The 20615-nt window shown below is 42.9% G+C and overlaps 1 protein-coding gene across 1 annotated transcript in view; it reads left to right on the top strand.

The window, feature by feature from the left end:
• FAM135B (family with sequence similarity 135 member B) overlaps positions 1-19733 on the top strand; it is a 334906-nt gene extending 315173 nt beyond the window's left edge. The window contains exons 12-19 of the mRNA XM_058564982.1: positions 1339-3358; positions 5304-5470; positions 9959-10050; positions 12676-12773; positions 14072-14223; positions 16431-16541; positions 18189-18302; positions 18487-19733. Of these exons, the coding sequence (XP_058420965.1) occupies positions 1339-3358; positions 5304-5470; positions 9959-10050; positions 12676-12773; positions 14072-14223; positions 16431-16541; positions 18189-18302; positions 18487-18692 (2960 nt within the window). The 3' untranslated portion in view covers positions 18693-19733. The remainder of the gene's footprint in view (positions 1-1338; positions 3359-5303; positions 5471-9958; positions 10051-12675; positions 12774-14071; positions 14224-16430; positions 16542-18188; positions 18303-18486) is intronic.
• The last annotated feature ends 882 nt before the right edge of the window (positions 19734-20615 follow it).

The following is a 20615-nucleotide window of genomic DNA, read 5'->3' as shown; positions in this document are numbered from 1 at the left end:
TAATGGTTTCCCCTAAAGAAAAATAAGAAAAAGATCATACTTTGGCTCCTGCCATCCTACTGTAAAGACTAAAGTGATCTGGGAGCCTCTTGAGGTCTGATGCCACATAGGACAATTACCTTGGTTACAGAGCTCAAGCTTGGCAGTGTTTCTCTGCAGAAAGCAGAAATCTGTCTTCCCCACATGTAACATTTCATGTTATAACTCTATTATGAGCTATGGCTGTGAGGCCTGCTGGTTACTATGAATCTGCCCATCCTAGAGTATAGGAAAGTGAACTCAAGTAGGAAAAAATCTTATTTAAGTTTTGTAATTGCCCAAGGTCTCACAGCTGGTCACTGTCAGTGTCAGGGTTGGAAACTAGGCCTTCCTGGCTTCAAAGTTCTCTTTCTACTCTATAAGTATATTACAAAAGATGGAGAAATGTTTTAATATTTACAAGTGGTATTTATTAAAAATGTTTTCACAAGTAAAAAGTGAATCAAGAATTATAACATTTGACAACTTTGCATTAGTGCAATGCAATTCTGACACATTACCCGGTGTTAAATCCAACCTCACAGGTTAAGGGCACAGTCTCTGGTAAGACTGCCTTCACTTCACAAACCAGCCACAAGCTTGGGGGTTCCCAGGCCTCCCACTCTTATGACCACTAGCTACCAATTTAGGGATTCCCGCAACCCCCTCAGGTTTGATAATTTTCTAGAATAATTCACAGAACTCAGGAAAGTGCTATACCTATGACTACAGTTTTATTATAAAGGATACAAATAAAGACAGCCAAAAGAAGAGACCTATAGAGCTAGGTCTGGAAGGCTCCAAAACATGAGGCTTCCGTGCCCCCAGGACTGGTCATCCCTGCAAATCAACGTGTATTGCTCACCAGGGAAGCTTGCTCCATCCTCAGTGTCTGGAGTTTTTATTGGAGTTTCATTATGTAGGCATGGTTGATTGAATCATTGGCTACATAATTCAACTCAATCCCCAGCCCACCACTCCTCCCCAGGGGTTGTACTGGTTATCACTTGGCTCAAAGCCCCAATCAACTAATCACATGGTTGGTCTTTCTGGAGTGGCCAACCCCCATCCTGAGTCATCTCCTTAGCATAAACTATCAAAGGACTCCCCATGGGTCACGTGGTTAGCACAAGCTATCAGAGCCAGCATGAATAACAAAGACATTCCTATCACTTGGGAAATTACACGAATTTAGAGGTTATCTCTTAGAAACCAGGAACAAAGTCCAGCCAAATTCTTTATTATACAATCAGACATTTGGATAATTTGTGAACATAGATTCTTAAACTATAATATATATATATTTTTTTCTTTTTGTAGGGCATAATTTGAGTGTTTACCCTAATTTTGATGTTCCAACAACAAGTCCCGCAATAATGAATTTAAAAGACAGAGAAGAGAGCCATCTTGTAAATAGAAAATCATCTTTTAGGGAAGACCTTATCTTGCCCACTATGAAACCACCCCAAATGGACTCTGATGAAGAGGTTATTAGGTGTCCAGAGCCAGACGAAAATGTAACCACACCAAATCACGTGGACTTGTGCTCTGAATCTCAGGTGTATCTGACAATTGGTGAATTCCAGAATAAAGCAGGTTTACCTGAAGATGAATGTTGGACTGACCAAAAGTCCGATGTTGGAATACATCCATTGGCTGATGAGGACCTGCCCAGAAGGAGTCCGGGCCCAGAGGATGGCCAGGCCCCAGCACTGACCTACATTGATGTGAAATCTAGCAATAAGAACCCCTGCAGAGCTGAACCCACGGTGGTCATTAGTGCTCAGCATGAGAGTGGGCACTCTAGAGATAACCTTGAATTAGACAGAACTGTGCTAAGCAAAAGAGTAGTAGGTGGGAGTCATCAAGATGCCATCTCTTCACAAAAAACAACACTCCATGAGTTAGGTATTCTAGGAAAGGGAGCAGACCAAGAGAGTAAGCTGGTACTGCTAAATCTGAAGCTCATCCCCTCTGACCCCTGTGACCCACTAAGCTCTACTTTGTGGGATCCCTTGGACATTAGAGTTTCCCCAAAAGACCTTCATACAGAGGAGCAGGAGGAAGTGTCAGTGCTATCTGGGGTCATCAAGAGGTCTTCTTCCATCATCTCTGATTCAGGCATTGAGAGTGAGCCAAGCTCCGTTGCCTGGTCCGAGGCCCGAAGCAGGGCCCTGGAGTTACCCAGTGACCGGGAAGTCTTGCACCAGCTGGTTCGAAGACACGCCCTGCACAGGAACTCCTTAGAGGGTGGACACACAGAGAGCAATACGAGTTTGCCAAGCGGGATCCAGGCATCTCTCACTTCCATTAGCTCTTTGCCTTTTGAGGAGGAGGAGAGGGAGTTGGCACTCACCAAATTGACCAAGTCTGTATCTGCACCCCAAATCAGTAGCCCAGAGGAGTCTGCTGAAGATACGGGCACCATGCAGCAAGAGAGAGGTCTTGCTGAAACTTCAGCTGTGCACATCAAGAGCATGGATCCCCCAGGACACTGCAGTCAACTTAGTGGTGGCTCCAGAATCCAGGACGCTGAGGCAGACCATTCCCTTGTGGAGGTGGTTTCAGATGCTAACAACCAGCAGGGCCCTGGGTACATAGACATCCCCAAAGGTAAAGAGAGTCAGTTTGATCCTCAAGGACCCTGTTGCCTTGATGACAGGACTGAGAACCCTCCAAGTATTGAAACCAAAGGTCTTAATTTAAAAATACCACGTATCATAGCACTTGAAAACCCTAGGAGCAGATCTTTTCCTAGAGCACTAATGGAGACCCCTAAGGGCATGCCTAAAGACTTGAATGTGGGGAAAGGAGCTCTTTCCAACAGCAACATCTCACATGTTGAGAGTATCGCCCACCATAAGGTGCCTGAATTGAGCTGTACATCAGATGCCGATGCCATCGACCTGGATTCAATAGGTGAGCAAAGCAGCTCACCTAGCATCATTGATGATACAGCATTTAGCAGAGGAGCTAATACCTTCTTGGATGTTGGACATGAAGCAGGCACTGTGTGTTCCACTGTGACTCACTCCATTCACTCCCAAGTTTTGGGAAACCAAGAGCCAAGGGCAGGCACTTCCATCATGGTGTCCCATTTGACCCCTACAGAGACCTTCACTCTGGACAGCCTGAAAGCTGTGGAGGTCGTCAACTTATCTCTGTCTTGCACTGCCACATGTCTCCCTTTCTCATCTGTGCCCAAGGAAACTCCTGCCAGGGCTGGATTCTCTTCCAAACAGACCCCACTTCCCATCACTCATCAACCTTTGGGTTCTTTTGGAGTCGTTTCAACCCATTCCAGCAAGTTGGAGGAAGAAGTCAGTGAAAGGATGTTTAGGTGAGCTTGCTGATGATTTACCTATCCCATCACAGTCTTTTAGATTTTTCCACATGTTTCTTACTTTCATGCACACTATTTCAAAATTGAGATATCAGTTATTTTCTGATTTAAATAAAGTTGTATATTCATATCATACAAGTCAGAAATGTACAATAGTATAAGGAAGTAAAAATTATCAATAAGCCCATCTCTCAAATAAGACTACTGTGTAAGTACTTTGGTACTTCTTTTCTATGTGCATCTATAGCTATATATTCTTTTTATGCAAAAATAGTATAATTCTGTACAAACTCTAAGTTTTTTTTGACTTAATATATTAGAAACATCTATGTTTATAAATTTATTTTTGCCTTATCATTTTGGTGTTTAAATAATATTCCATTGTATAGATGTACCTTGATTTATTAACAAAATCCTTTAGAAGTGAACATTTATGTTTCTTTTCAGTTTTTGTTATGATAAACAACTCTCTTATTAGTGTCACTGTACCTCTATCTTTGCACATTTTGAGAGGTCAGTTCTTTAAGAGCCTTTGGGGAATAGGACTGCTCCATCAGATTTGCCTCCTAAGCCCCTTTTGTGTGGTTCTTAAGTTTATTATTGCTTTTGCAATGCCAGAATCCATCCTTTCACCCTTGTGTTAGGTTTGTATTCATATTGCTCCCTCACCTATTTACTATATAATTTGATTAAGTATATTATAGAATCATTTTATCAAAACATCCCATTTTATTTACACTTTTGCAAAATGCTAAAGAGTTATATGTTAAGATATCCCCAAAAGAAATTGCCCAGGCAAGTAAACTCTGGGTGCCTTGTTTTACAAAGAATATTAAAAACTTATTATATTCCATGATATCAATTTAGCAAATACATAACAGGCATGTCCAATTCCTGGCCAGTGATTTCCTGGCTGTCATTGTACTCAGCATCTATCAGGGAGACAGAGAGACGAGAGAAGAAAATGAGGGCAATTGGGTAAATGGGATAGGTCATGTGTGCACAGCTAATCCAGAAGGACAAGGAGTTAATCAGCTGGGGGAAGTGAGTGTGAATAGAGATGGTGGCCAGGAGAAGCTTTTTAGAGATGACACTTAAGCTCAGGAGAAAATATAAGAGATATGATGATGATGATGATAATGTTGATGAGGATGATGATGATGATGATATGACCAGTAATATATAACATTTTTTTTCACTATTTAATCTGTTTGTACTGTTCTAAGCATTTTGCATAGATTATATCACTTAATACGCAAAACCATTTTGTGAATTAGATAATGATGTGATTCCCCTTTTTCAGTTGAGGAAACTGAATGCAGAGAGGTTAAGTGGTTGGCCCACAGCTAGTAAGTGTCAAAGCTGAGATACTGACCTTGGTAGTGTGACTCCTGAGTCCATGCTCTTAATCACTGATAATGAGGCAAAGAACACGATAACTAGGTGGGAAAGGCATTTCATACAGGTAGACCCGAAGGCACAGAGACTCGGAAGTAAAGCCAAGCAACATAATTCAAGTAGGGAATTATGAGAAATGTACTCTTTTTGGAGGCTGGTAGATGATGCTGGAGAAATAGATGGAGGCCAAGCCATGGTGGCCTTGTAGGCCAGGTTAAGAAGCATCTACTCCAGGGAGGTCTTTTTAAAGATTGCAGGTATCCTTGCACCTGGATAGAATCCTTGAATCCTATTCAATGCAGGGACCACAAGAAATCTGCAGAACCAAAACCAATATAGCCTTTGGTTTTCCCAGGTGTTTTCCTGCCTCCTTGTTCAGAACACGCTTCCCTCACCAGCATCTCCCTTGGGTTCTCACATTCAGCCTTTGCACTCAGCAGATACATCCTTGTAGATGTTCATCACTCTATATCCCAGCTCCACTCATCTCCTGTTCAACGTGGAATACACAGCTTGGCTTGTGATTAATTGGTGTATTCTCCAGTTTTTATCAGGCCAAAGAAAAGTTTAAAAAAGAACTGAAGATTGATGGATTTCTGTACAGTGACTTATCTGTACTAGCTTCTGATATACCATATTTCCCACCAGAGGAAGAGGAAGAAAATTTGGAAGAAGGGATTCACCTGGTAGTCTGTGTCCATGGCCTGGATGGTGAGTTCTAAAAAGGTTTCCTCCTCAAAATTCTGTACTATAAACAATTAGTAACATTTATGAATTAATTTCAATCAGGTACTCATTCAACAAATGTTCAATTAGCAGTGGTGAAATGACAGTAAGTATGCTGAATCTAGGGAAATGGCATAGACTTGCTCCCAAAGAAAAGACCTCTTTGGCACAAAAATCTGTTGACTAAATGAAATACGTAAATGAATGAGTTACTCTAATGAAGGAATGAATGGAATAAATAAGTAGACAAATGGAATGAAGGAAGGATGAAACAGAATAAATAATTAATGGAACTAATAAACAAAAATAAAAGAAAGAATGGAGTGAATGAATGAATGGGATGGGTATATTATTGGAATGAGAATATTAATGGAATGCATGAATAAGTAGAATGAATTAAGGGAATGCATGAGTTGATAGAATAAAGAAAGAAATGGAGTGGAATGGATAAGTGGATTCATTTTGAGGAGCTCACATTAGTGGCCCACACTGCTTTGCTGCCTATTTTTATTCACTTCTCACTTATGGAGCACCTTGTGTGTACCAGACTGTTCCAAGATCTGAGATTGCAGAGATCCGACATAGTTCCTGATTTTTAAAAAGTTCTTAATTTAGTGAGATTAGCAAATACAGAACTGAGAGCTGAATGCTACAAAAGAACTACTTACCAGTGCTGTGGGGGTCCAAGGGAGGAGAGAAGGGACAAGGGAAATGACTCTCCTTTGCAAATGACCTAGTCTCCAATGTCAGGTTTCCTTAGGACTTTTCAGGTCAGTCCAAAGGCTCTATAAAATACAGATCTTATTAGCTCTGCCTGAAGTTCTTGAGGTCCCAGTTCAGCCTGGACCAAAAGGCAAGCATTTGGTCCTAGTTCCCCTTATGAATTTCACCCTCTCCCTAACTGGCTGAAGAAAGTGATCAGATGCATTGGAGGTACAAGGCATTTGAGTTCTGCTCCTCAAGCTCAAGTTTAAATCACAATTGATCTGAAAATTGGAATGTAGAATGTCTTCTGGAAAAATCTTGGCATGCACTTTGTATGGACTGTAATGTATAACTAAACGTTAGAGGAGAGAAAGAACTTCTCTAGGGCTTCACAGGGGATGAGTAGCAAAACCTGTGGTCACACTCTTCTTATGATAATTAAATAGAGATAGGTGGTGTGTGAGGCTTCCGTGACACAGTCTTCTTAATATTCTTAATTCTTCTCATTCCGGGGGGTAATACATTTATTTGTCTTCATCAGCTTCCAGCTATATGCCTTGGGTATCAAGACACTCAGTCAACAGATCTATTTGGTGAAGTGTCAAACAATCCAGTGGTAGATAGTACATGCTAGATGGTGCTGATGGTGATGATGATGGAGACCAGCATTTATGTATCGCTCACCAGGGGACAGGCACCATTCTAGATGCTTGACATATATTAATGTTGTCGATCCTCACAGCAGCCCTGCAGAGTAGGTGCTGTTATTATCCGCATTTATAAGTGAGGAAACTAAGAGAGCAGCTAAGTCACTTGTATAAGGTCCCATGGCTGATGCGATTGAGCCAGGATTAAAACCCAGCCATCAAGCTCCAGAGCCTATGGTTTAATTTTGCATTATAGAAACAAGTTCATCTCTTCCCCTATCCAAACCTTCATCTACATCACTGTTTGAGTCATCTTCTTAAAATCTTCCCAGATCTGGTCATGCCATTCCTTTACTGGAAACCTTTCTTTGTAGCTCTCAGAAAACAAAATAAAATAAAATAAACTCATACCTTAGAAAGCTTAGAAATCTCCTAGCTTTGAAAGATCTTTATGTTCTGACCCTCTCCATTATCATCTCCTGATTTTTCCCCTTTTGATCCGATTCGATCCAGTTCACTCCCATTTCCAGGGACACGGGCCATTCATACCACTGTGTCTTTGCTCATGCTAGGCTTTCTCTCTGGTGATCTGTCCTCTCTCTGCACTGACTTCAGTGCTTCCCAAATTTCAGCTGTTCACACATCCCCTTCCCCATTTTAACTCTATCCATGTACCTTGTACTATAATTTCAAAATTTCTATTGAAATTGGCATGTACTTTGAATACATTTATTTTAAAAAAGCAACTTCAAATAACTACCACAAATGAAATACTAGACTCACTTGCCACACATGAAGAGTAATATGAAAAATACAATGAAAAGAAAATAATTTTACTGAAGTTTGACCAGTCCTGTTGTCAGAAGACTGAGCTTGAGACTCACTTTCTCTCTTAAAAAGTAATAAGCTATGGGGTCAGCCTGGTGGCATAGTGGTTAAGTTTGGTGCACTCTGCTTCAGCAGGCCAGGGTTCATGGGTTCGGATCCTGGGCACAGAACTACACCACTCATCGAGCCTCACTGTGGTGGCATCCCACATACAAAATAGAGGAAGACTGGCATGATGTTAGCTCAGGGCCACTCTTCCTCAAGCAAAAAGAGGAGGATTGGCAGCAGATTTTAGCTCAAGGCCAACCTTCCTCACCAAAAAAAAAAGAAAAGTAGTAAGCTATTGAAGACATACTTGTTTTTAACTGGGACTTCCAATCAGAAGGATTGCAAGAAAGACAAATAACCTTGTCACTCCTCAACTCAATGTATTCCTAACACAGGACCTATGGTTAACTTAGCATCATGTCGTGCATGACTACTGTGCACCTCTTACTTATCTGATATTAAATTACAATGAGACAAGACTCTCAATATCCTTGTTAAAATAAGAAATCTGGTCAGGCCACAGACTTTTATTTTTTTCTATCATGCATGTGGGAGAAGAGGAATGTTATAAATATAGAGCAGCTTTACTAGTATTTGTTCTATGTCAGAAAACTGAGCTGTGGATTACAGTGTTATCATCTGAGCATAAAGTCAGCAAGAAGACAGCTGATAACAAGCACAGGTTTCTTTTAAAGTTTTCTAAACTCTACAGAGTTTACCAGGATCCATTTGTTGAAAATCCACCTCGGAGGATATACTTAACATTAACGGAGAACTGAACAAATCGATGACAGTTATGAATATTGACACAACTCTTCATGGTGTGCAAAAGCTAAGATTTATATTCTTGTAAATGTTCTCAATTTGACACCTTATCAAATCACATTTTCTGAGAAAGATTTAAGTTGCAGAAAGTTCTCTCTTGCTCAGTAGCTGAAGGAGAAGGGACCGTTGTCATCCCTTACTTAGAATCTTTATGTTAAACATAAACACTTGCAACTTTTTTGTTTTGTAAAGGCTAGGTCCTTGAATGTCATTAGGTAGCTTTAAACAAGAGGAATAACAAGACCAAAGAGCCTATTTTTATTGTCATAAATGAAAGAAATGAATAAAGTTTAATTTAGTAACACAAAATAGAAACATTTCCTAACAGAGTACGAGCGTTTTATGACCATGACCCTGAATGTATGGTCATGTGCTCTGACAGGCCACCATCAAGGGTGGTGTTTGGGGGTATCAGGTCATCCTTAAAGATTAGAGATACTCTCTCAACTACCTGTATTTCTTCCAAATTCTATGTGGCGCTTTCCCCATCTTTTGAATCACTTGGTAGTTTCATAAAGTGTGATATAAAATTGGTTGTAAACTATATTACGTAGTTTACAAACTGCTTTGAATCCATGGTTACCTGGTAAAGTGAGTCACCCATATACCCAAATAAGCAGCTTCTAACTTTCAGCTCCACAGGGATGCATTTCAGGAATAGGTAAAAAATTCATTAAGATACAACTGAACCCCACGGCCTGCAGGAAATCTACACTTAAAAATACTTGAAGATGAATCTTTTTCTGTTACATCAAATCCATTTTCCACATGATTTCTGCTTCAGGAATGCATTCCCTGTGTTCCTGGTGCCTCTGCTATGAGCAGCAGCCTCAGACTCTTGAGCTCTCCTTCGCCTGCCCCTGATGGTCACTGTGGAGCAGACGGCACCCATGGAGCTTACACTTTCGTGACTCCTGTTCCCAAGGGCCGTTCTTATTCTATTATAGATAACTACACCCTGACTGGCCTGTCTGGGGGACTTGCAGACTACCTGTAAGTGGCAGAACTAGATAATCTTTGTATTAAGCAAGAGACTTGAGAGGGGACTTGTTGATGTCACATGATGCCACATCAGCCATTAAGAGGCACCACCTGCAGAATGTCCTGCGTAAGCAGAATTGGCTGTGAAATAAGGGAGAGGCAGTGTGCCTCCAACTGTTCCTGTGTATAGAATGTTCACAAGCCACATATTTATACAATCCATTGAGGTAGGACTACTAGAAGGGCCCCAACCCTGTGTGGGGGTTGAGGGGGTGTGGAGCACATGACCATTGGGTTGGACTTGTTTTAGTTGTTTTTATTATCTGCTTAACAAAAAGTGGGAAATAGGGTAATGGAAGAAGAGGAGAAATAAATCCCTTGTGTGTCAGCTTTTATATGATTAACTGTGTGTCTGGGGTGGGGTTATCTGTCATTTTAGGGAACAGTGCAGACCTCCGGCTGGTAAAGACTTTCATAGAACTGGGGCTCCCTGGAGGAAAACTGGACTTCCTAATGTCTGAAAAGAATCAGGTATGACAACAAAACCATCAGAACCAAAAGAATCCCTGAATCGTGTCTTATATGAGCCTTCTAAAGTCACCATGACAGTTTATGGACACACAAATAGGAGGGGGCCTTGCAAACAATGCTGGCCAGGAACTTGGATGGTTTGGAGAGAAAACGCTCGTTGTTTTCTTTTGGGAGGGTTAGGAAAGGTTACATCATGTATGTTAGGGACCTTTTGACCTCGCAGGGTTTTAGGGTGGGTGATACCTTGGAACATAAATGATTTGGGTAGCTGTGGGTCTATAGCAGGGGAAGGGAGCTGTCACTGGCGTCTATGTAAAACGGACTGGATTATGATCCCTTTACAGTCAGAGGTGAACCATGGGGCCTTTGCCATTTCAAGATAGGTGGAGTCTGGAGCTCTAATGAGGTGTCAAAGTAGCTGAGAATTTAGAGATTCCATGACTAAGAGGTGGGGCTCGGTGGAGCATTGCTGTTGATTCCCACCTAATGGGACTTGAGATGGATGGGTGCTAAGTATTCTTTGTAGGCATAGAACTGCTTATAACTAAAGGGTCTCATGACCATTGAAAATGGGAACTGACAGAGCGTAATCAACAACCAGACACTGGAAGGTCTTCCACTGCCAGTGCCCAGTTCTGTTGCCTTCTCTTTGACACCTCCTACACACAAAGCCATGCTCTATGTAGTGTAAAGAGTAGAAATGGGAGGAAGAGGAGAATCATTTCGAGCATCTCCTATGTGCTGAGCACTCTGTACCTGTTTCTTCATTTAACCTTCACAATCATTCTGTTAAATGTTGACACCATCATCTCCTTCTCACAGAAGAGGGAACGGAGGATCTGAGAGTTATCCAGGGTTCCATAGTCAGTCTGATCTGGAGAGGAAGATGTCATCCATGCTTCCCAGGGGGATAATACCTGTGCACACCCAGTTTTAATACGTGCCCAATAAGATCCATGTCCTGAGGGACGTGGAGACTCGGGATGCCCATGACATTTGGAGGAGAGAGCAGGGAAGTGATGACCAGCACTTGCTGACTTTGTGTTCGTGGCTTGTGCTAGCGAGGTTTTCTTTGCAGGGAACATGGGTATTGTTAGCAAAGGAACTCTGCTCAGGAAACCAGCCTTCTGGTTGTGCGTATCCAGCTGCTCTCTGATGCATTCCCCAGGGCAGCTGGATTTGACTTGGATACCATAGGGACAGAAGAGCTGGGTCTTTACAGACATAACTTAACGGAGAGACTGGTCATCAGAAACAATTATGTTCGACAACATGTTATCGTTACTCCTTGAAAGTTGTAAATCTCATAAGCACGTAAATTTTCAGTGCATTCCTTTAAAGTCACCCTGATTGGGGAGTTCCTGATAACATTTTTTAAACCTACTGTGACTTCCAGAACATTTCTCATCATGGTCAAGTCAGGCCTCATAATTACTACCATTTATTTAATAATTCATGTTAAATTAATAATATACAGATAAGGAAACAGGGTCTGAAAGGCTAGAGGGTAATGGACATACCAGCATCTGTCTTAGGTGTGTTGTAAATATTTTACCTAATCTTTAAACTGACACTAAGGAGTAGGCTACATTATCCTCCTTCAAGACGTAAGAAGAGGCTTAGGTTCAACTTGGAGAAGAGCAGATCCAAAGCATAGATCCCATAAGCAGGAGAGCTGGCCTGCAAACATGGTTCTTTCTTATTCCATGGACACTAAGAAATTGACCAGTGTGCTTTGTCCCTCTAGTCCCTCAAGGTTCATTGAATGACAGGTGACAGTGAGCCCTAAAGACCATCTCTTCACTCCTCCTTCTTCCCCACCCTGACAAATGTCATGAAACCTCTTGCTCACCTTTGCAGCTTGGAGCTCAGCGCAGCTCCAGGTAACCCATGATATTGTAGGACAACTCCACCTATGCTAAACTATTTCTTTCTTCTGTTGACTCCAAATCTCCCTCCCTGTGGTTCCCATCTATGTCTCCAAAAGTTGGTCCTTGAAGTTATGTATATCAGTCTAGTATGTCTTCCTCTTTTCTGCTCTTTCAGATATTCAAAGACACATGTGCATTTGTGTTCTTCCTTTTATGCTCTCATGTTCTCTGACTTTCCTTCCTAAGACGCAGATGGCTTTGGGATCCTTCTCAAAGCTGACCTCTGCCCTTGAGAGTTGGCCTGGTAACAGTCTAAAGGCTGTGCTGGGGAAAGAGCAGGGGCTTTGGAGTCAGGCAGGCTTGAGTATGAATCTTGGCTCTTGAACTGCCTCATGTCTCAGGCTGTTTCCTCCTCTATGAGGTGGGGACAGCAATACCAGTGGACATGTGAGACACCTGGCACGAGATGTGGCAGTAGGCACTGCATCCATGCTACTCTTCTCCACCTCTTCCATTTCTCCCCTTAGCTTTCAGTCATCCTCCTAACAGGATTCTTCAGCATCCTCAAGTTTCTTCATTAGAGCCCCAGTCTGTGGGCCATTTTTCCTGATTTTGAATCCTAATCTGTACCCTAACCTAAGGCTTAGGCTCACTCCCAGAATGCGCTATGATGTTTAATGGAAGGTGGGCTTATGCACAGAGCCGGGCCTTGTTCTGACTCCAGTCAACACCCGTTTCCTCTCCCTTCTTCCAGATGGACACATTTGCAGATTTTGACACCATGACGGATCGGTTATTGGATGAAATCATTCAGCACATACAGTTGTACAACCTCTCCATATCCCGAATTAGGTAAAAGGAAACCACAGGTAGTTAATGCTGGGGGAAGAGGGGTGACATTTTTGAGTGTTCACTGTATACAAGTTCAGCATGATGCCTTCTGTAAACCACTGGGATAAGTTAACTTGTGATTTTTAGTGGAGTAGATTACTTTCAGAGCAGAAATGAGACGGGCTTCTTGACACACCCGTATCGTCATAGTATGTGTGTGGGAGAATAAATATTTTGTAGCTCGGTAGAAAGAGAATTGGACTTAAACAAATATTTCTAGGTTTGAGTTCTTGTTCTTCTAACACTCACAAATTTGAATCCTGACTCTACCATGTAAACTATTGGAAGCTTTCTAAATCTCTGAGCTGTTTCGCCATTTATTAAGTGGAACCAGCACTGAGATGATGTGTTAAATAGCTGAATGGATTTCCTACCAAATAAGAGGGTTTTAATCAGTGCTAATTGTGTCCTTCCACAGTAACAAATAACTTGGTTTAAATGCCTAAGGTGATGGTACATAGCTTGCATTATTTGTGCAGTATGTGGACATGGTGATGAGCCCTCGACACGCATTATCCCGTTTAGGCCTCAAAGATAAAATACCGCCTCTTTATTTCACAGATGAGGATTCAGAGGCCTACAGAGGTTAGGTAAAAATAAGAGGACACAAATGAGAAGTGGTAGGGAGGTATGCCTCTCATATAATAGGGTTTCAGCAAATAATTATTTAATTTGAAACTAATGATGTGTTGGATCCATAGATCTGTGGGTAGCAGTACTTCTGGAGTGGAGCATCTGGGAGGGGAGCATGTAGTGTGGGCTGAGAGCAGGCAACTCAGTGAATTTGTAAGGATGCATGAGTAAATGAATAAAGCTGGAGAGATAGTCAGAAATCCAGTCATGAACGGCCTCATAAGCTGGAATAAGGAGTTGGGATTTTATCCTGTGAATGACCAGGACAGTTCAATGCTCAAATGTGTATTATCTGAAAGGACCCCAGAGGGACTGAGAAGAACCATGGAGACCAGACCAAAGTGGGGCTGCTCTAAGAATCCAATGCAGGGAAGGATGCCCACTCTTCTCTTCTGACCACACTGGGCACAGAAGCTTTCATTCACAAAGACCCCATCTCAGGCTTAACATGGCCAGAGTTTGGAAACCTGATGGGGATGGATTAGCGGCCCTCATTCTCTGCCAATTCCCCTAAATCCAGTGGGAGGTGGAGGGTGGCTGAGCCCCTGGTGTTCCCAGTGCAGCACTCTCCTGGCAGCTGGCCTCCTGTTGTCACACTCAAGTGCACCATTTCTGTCTCTAAACAGCTTCATAGGCCATTCTCTTGGCAACATCATCATCCGATCGGTCCTGACGCGGCCCCGGTTCCGGTATTACCTCAACAAACTCCACACATTCCTGTCGCTGTCTGGGCCTCACCTAGGGACCCTGTACAACAACAGCACCCTGGTTAGTACAGGTAAGACTTTTCCAAGCCTCATCATCCCTCAAGATTCATCCAGGCAGAGGGGAGATGAAACCAGAGGCAGACGTTTTTCTTGATGGAATCCTGTGACTTTGGAGCCTCTTCAAAACATGGGATGGCAGAAAGAGACCTGTCCGTATGTTTGTGAGCTGAGTAAGGTTAGACTAGATGTTTCCCAAGGTCTCTTCTGCTTCTGCTTTCTGTGAAGAGAAAGGTGATGTCCCTGGGGCTCTGGTTGGAAAAGATTGAGGAGGCATAATGGTGTGGAGGAGAGAGTATGGGTGTCTCAGTCCATTTGGGCTGCTAATAGATTACCATAGGCTGGGTGGTTTATAAGCAATGGAAGTTTACTTCTCACAGTTCTGGAGGCTGAAGTCCAGGATCAAGGCACCAGCAGATTCACTGTCTGGCGAGGCCCCACTTCCTAGTTCATAGACGCCGTCTTCACTCTGTGTCCTCTCCTGGCAGAAGGGGTGAGGGGGCTCTCTGGTGTCTCTTTTATAAGGGCACTAATCCCATTCATAAGAGCTCCACTCTCATGACCTAATCACCTCCCAAAGGCCCCACTTTTATGTCTATAAACATGTATGTGATATATATGTATGTGTATATATATGTGTGTGTGTGTGCATGTGCATGTATGTGTGTGTATATCATAGAATTATTGAGAGTTAAACAAGAGAAGGAAAAATGAAGTTAACTAACATGTATGGAAGGTCAACTATAGATGAGTTCAATACTTCTTGCTGGAAGGTGACGACAAGGCCCTGAGCTTTGAGGCTCTCACAGTTTCCTCTATGTTATAAGGGAGGGACATCATGGAGAGTAAAGAAATTAGTTCGTTGAATCTTGGAAGCTGAGCAGAATTTCCAAGACAGTGAGTGGTGGCTGAGTCTTCTGTGCAGAAGAAATAGTATATATAATAACATAGAGCATGGTGTAATCAGCAAACAGCAAGTGGTTCTTTGTGACAGAAATCCAGGATGACCTGGAGGGATAGAAGGTGACAATGAAGCTCTCAGAAAAAGCCTGCTAATGCAGAGCCTCGCGTGATGTGTTGGGGTGTTGGACTAACCTTGTAGACCATATGGATACTACTGCTAATGGAGTGGTAACTGTGGAAGTGACGTGATTTGGTGTATGGCAGCTCAAATAGGTCACTAGGTCTTATAGAATAATAAATAGTTTATTAAGTCATATTCCTAACAAAGACTTCAGTAGCACCCAGTTACCCCAATCCATTACTTGGCATCTGGGGTCACCTGTAAGAAGCTCTACCGTCCCTGCCCGTCTTCCAGCCCTCTGCCACGGCTCCCCTACACCTGCCCTACACTCAGGGCAGACTGAGCTGCTTGCTTTGCACATCAGGCGGGTCAGATTTGTTTGTTCCTTTACATTGTTTTAAGGACATTATTTGTGATTTGTGGGTTATTTGACACATTGATACATAACACATGGAAGTCCTTTCCCCTGCCACTCACTCTGTCTTTCCTCAAAACCAGAGAAGCCATCTTTCAATGGAAACACATGACTTAAACCACATTTAATTTTTTATCCACAGTGGTAATCTTGCTACCTTACAAAACGTTTAAAAAAAAGATATTACCAATAATTCTTCCCATCTAGCATATCTAATTTTGTATAGTTCATTCTACTTATCTTTGCACACCATTTACATGGCAGTAATCATAATATATAGACACACTGTCTTGTTTATTTCCTTGCATTTTTATCAAATTCATTTTTTGTGTGTACTTGGGACATAATACTCGTACTCATCGGTGTTAGTGTCAGCATAATCATAGGTAAATGGATGGACTCTGAAATGCAAGGTGGATTTTAGTTTTCCCATATCTTAAATGGATCTTTAAGGAGCATTCTTATATAGAGTTTTGTATTTATGATTGTTTCCTTAGGCTTGATTTACAGAAGGGGATTGAATAGATTGAAGGGTGTGGATAGTTTCATGACTCCTGAAGCCTGTCACCATATCATTTTGCAGGTTGATTTTATGTCCCTGCCACCAGTACATAACAATTCAAAAGTCCCTCTAACTTCCCAAGTATTTGCTAAAATGTCTACTGCTCTCGTATTTTTAAGTTAACCCAAGTCACAGTTTAATGTTAATCTCTCCCCAGTTCTTTCTCGGTTTCTTTTGTTTTATGTGCTTGATTTGTTTTATTTTGCTTTTGTCGTTCTAGGCTTGTGGCTCATGCAGAAGTTGAAGAAATCCGGGTCCCTTTTACAGCTGACCTTCAGGGATAACGCTGATCTGCGCAAATGTTTCCTCTATCAACTAAGCCAAAAAACAGGTGAGTGGCTTCCTCTGCAGCACCTAGCTGTGGTCGTGAGTGTGAGCCAGAGATCCAGCCCCTGAGACCCAGATTAGTTTCAACGCTACGTTGGTTCACTCACAGAAGGGTACACTCAGGAGGTACAGCACGCACAGCTTCTTCAACTCGTTGGTGTGCCCACCGCTACCCAAGAGCTCAGCTGCTCCTGGCCCGTCTCCCCACGGTGTGTGAATGATTCACAGATGAGAGCCATTGTGTGTGTAGGAGGTCATCTCGACACACAGAGACTGTAGCCTCTACTTCCTACCAGTGTTTTAATGTCCTAATTGCAGGGTCCCAAGGTCTGTGTGCCAACTCACAGTTCCTTCACCCGGGTTCAGATCCACCTACAAAAAGGGCAGATAAACCCTGTCCGTTTATGCTGCCAGTGCAGTGGGAGACAGGGGTTCTTCTCAGGCAGATATTACACCTTCACCCACACCCCATAATGAGGAAGTGCACAGAGGTGTTGAAGACCCTGCCTGTCGTGGGAATGAGCAGAGGACAACAGTGGTCTCCATGTTCAGCAAGGAAGCAGAGAGGCCAACTGATTGGCCTGCTCGGTCCTGCTGAGCAAGCCAGCCTGGCCCAGGATGTGTCCCATGGTCCACAGTCTTCCATCAGTTATAAAAACTGACTCCGTTGATCTCTGTGTCTCTCCGAATGTGAGTCTGGCATGGCCACAGGCTGACGTATAATGTCGGGTGAATTCCTTTCCCACCTTGTGTCTCTGTGCGTTAAGTTGAGCTCTCAGGGTTCTCCCCCATGGCGAAGTGAGGGAAGCAGGATTGGGCAGAGGGGGATGTTGGACTTTCAATATGGTCACCACAGAGATCTCAGCAAGCTCCCCATGGGGAACGTGGCCCTACAGAGTTATCCTGAAGTAGGGCAAGGGGCCAGTCTTTATACCCTTTACCCTGTATCTGCTGGTTGTTGAGGCAGGCTGGCTCCCAGTGTGTGGTCTTGGGATGTGATCTTGGATCAGAAGACTCATTTCAGTGGGGTTTCCCTTGAAGGGACCCTGGGCTGAGACAGTCCACATGGAAGACCTAGGTGGCACACTGCAATGCCCAGAGATCCATGGTGGGCTGGAGGACTGAAGGAATATGCCGTGATGTTTAATTTGGAAGATCCCTCTGTCTCAGTGTGGGAAGGTGATTGCAGCAAGGCAAGAACTGCATGCAGGGAGGTGAGTTCAGAGGCTGAGTTCCCAAAGCAGGTGGCATGATGAGGATTGGAATTAAGAGAGCTGTCAGGGTGGAGAAGGATGACAAAATACTAGATTTAACTCCTTATGGACTCCTTAGGATACCTGGCCCAGAAAGGCTTTTTCATCCTTAGGCGTTGCTTATCTCTCGCTGTTCAGAGTAGCTTGTGAAGTATCTCACCAATTCCATGGCTGATGAGAACGAAGCCTTCATCTTCCATCTAAGGTAGAAAAGCTCCAGGGTAGCAAATTCTTTTCTCAACCTCTCAGACCAGAAGGTCCTTATACAATGACACAACCGGTGTGTCTAGTATCTTTTCACTTTGCCTCTCTCCGGGACAAGTTTGTAAAATGTGTGCAAACCAGAGGCTGTAAGTTGAAACTACCTGGGTAACAAGCACCCACCTGGCTTGTTGCAGGTCTGCAGTATTTTAAAAATGTTGTGCTGGTTGCTTCTCCCCAAGACCGCTATGTGCCATTTCACTCAGCGAGGATCGAAATGTGTAAAACTGCCCTCAAAGACAGACACACAGGTAAGCCTTATTTAATTTTTTTTTAAATTTAAAAGCAGAAGTAAATTCATGAAATTGGCTATGCCTGTTACGGGACATCAGACGTTCTGCCCAGGAAGAGGCAGAACACATGCATACAGTGTTTTTCTCTGGATTCCGCTGCTAAGTTCTGCACTGGCTTCATATCCTTCTTCTCTTCTTGCAGGGCCTGTTTATGCGGAAATGATCAACAACCTTCTCCGCCCACTGGTTGAAGCCAAGGACTGCACTTTAATCCGACACAATGTGTTCCATGCCTTGCCCAACACTGCCAACACCCTAATTGGCCGAGCAGCTCACATTGCTGTGCTGGACTCAGAACTCTTCCTGGAGAAGTTCTTCTTGGTGGCGGGACTGAACTACTTCAAGTAGTGGCTTTGAGGGAGCGGGCCTTGGGGAGCTCGCCACAAACATTTAAGATCGATGAGAGCTTTAGCTGAAACATCCTTTTATAGACCTCTGCCATTCCAAGTGGAGCTTAGAGGGGAAGGCGTGGAGGGATGGAGAGTTGGGAGGGACTGGACATTCGAGGTGCTTTCATTTTGGAGATTTGGGAAAGCTGAACCAATAGTGTAAAAGACAACAGACTTTGCCTGAACCTGTCTAGTCACCTGGAGTCTCATTCAAGATGCTTTCTAGGAAAAATATGAGAAAATAAAGAAACAGAATACTTGGAGTTGGTGAGCCCACCTTTTTAACCACCACTGGCTCACAGAGAAATCACTCCAATTTAACTAGATTTGTTCAGTATGTTACTAGCTCATAGCTTTATCATTTTTGATTAAATTAAGTGCACACAAGCATTTCAGAACTCAGGTTAACCTCTGTGCGGAAGTGGAACATATTTGTGTAAATATAATCCTTATAGATTCAAATGTGCCACTTGTTCAAGACAATGTGATGCTCATACTCTCATTCTCTCCTCATCTTTTCTCAACAAGGGGCAAAGGAATGCTTTATAAACTCTAGTTTTATTTCATAACAGCAGTGGGTGGGGTGACTTAAGGTATGGGAGGATAAAGGTGATGCTATTGGTAAGTGCAAGTTTGTTACAAAGGAAAATAACTACGGGGAATGTGGTGAACTAGTTGATCCACCTACTTCTCCAGACTTTTTCTATGCACAGCCCTGGTCCACAAACGATTTTTTTGATTGCTTAAATCTCTGTCTGTGGTAGGGAAAATTGACTTAGACTAAACCTAGCAGAAGGGGGCACTGAGATTAATGCACACATGTGTGAAGCTCCTGCTGATATCCTTCCAAAGAAATGCTATGTTAGCATTTGTTGCAATTGCAAAAAATTAAAACCGTTAACGTGGCCAGCTGCTTCTCCTCTCTATGGAAGGAGAAAGACATCTAAGTGGAGGAGTGGAGGAATGCTGGATTAAAAACCTCAGGGGAGCTCTAAGAAGGGTGCTGGTTAACTTTCAATAGAAATGTCTTCTTGCCTTAGGAAACTAAAGGGCTAGGGAAGGTCACCACTGATAAAAACCACTAGACGACAGGACAAGAGTGAGATCAGAGAGGAGAACAACATGCAGATCAAGGACCCAACTTAAATTGTTCTTGGTAAGTGACTTCAGGGGAAGTGTTGAAAATTACCATGATGTTTAATATGGTCCCAAAGGCTGCGCATACTCCATGGGCTAAAGGAAGTCTAGAGAATCTTTTGGTTGTACTGAAGGGCTACATGAACTAGGACAATAGGGATGACTAACACGGGAGACCCATCTTCTGGAGGCGGAAGCTTCTGCTTCTGCAAAAAGTCTCTTCTGAAGTGGAGATTACTAGTTTCAGCACCTGAACCATAACCTTAGGTCATCAGTGTCATGGTAATAAGCCAAGTAATTCTAGACTCATCTGAGAATTTCAGTTTCTCACATATTAACAATGTGACTTTGCAAAACAAATATAGACAGTGGAAAATAAATCCAGGTAGGCAACTTTGCAGAAGAGAAGACTTGTGGATTTCTTAAGAAAACAAAAAAAGAGAGGAGGGAGTCGAGTGTTCTGCAAAGGCAGACTTCCACACAACAGATTTAGGGTTTCTCTGTGGAGTCTTCTCTAAGCTTTTGTTGCATCCTAGTCTTAACCCATATGGGATCAGTAAGTCCTCTGGGTATTTTTCCAAGTTACTGATGGGCATAGACTCATTAACAGCACCAATCTGCTATATAACCCGGGAGGAATTTGGTGCCTGGTTGCGCAGCCCGTGATGTTGTATTTACTCGCCTAGACAAGTGCCCAGGCTCAGTGCAGGACCAGACGTTTGTAGCAACTTCTCCTTTTTGGCCC

The sequence above is a fragment of the Diceros bicornis genome, chromosome 21 (assembly GCF_020826845.1).
Source record: "Diceros bicornis minor isolate mBicDic1 chromosome 21, mDicBic1.mat.cur, whole genome shotgun sequence".
NCBI lineage: Eukaryota > Metazoa > Chordata > Mammalia > Perissodactyla > Rhinocerotidae > Diceros > Diceros bicornis.
Note: the sequence above shows the minus strand (reverse complement) of the source record. Positions and strands in the feature narration are given on the sequence as shown.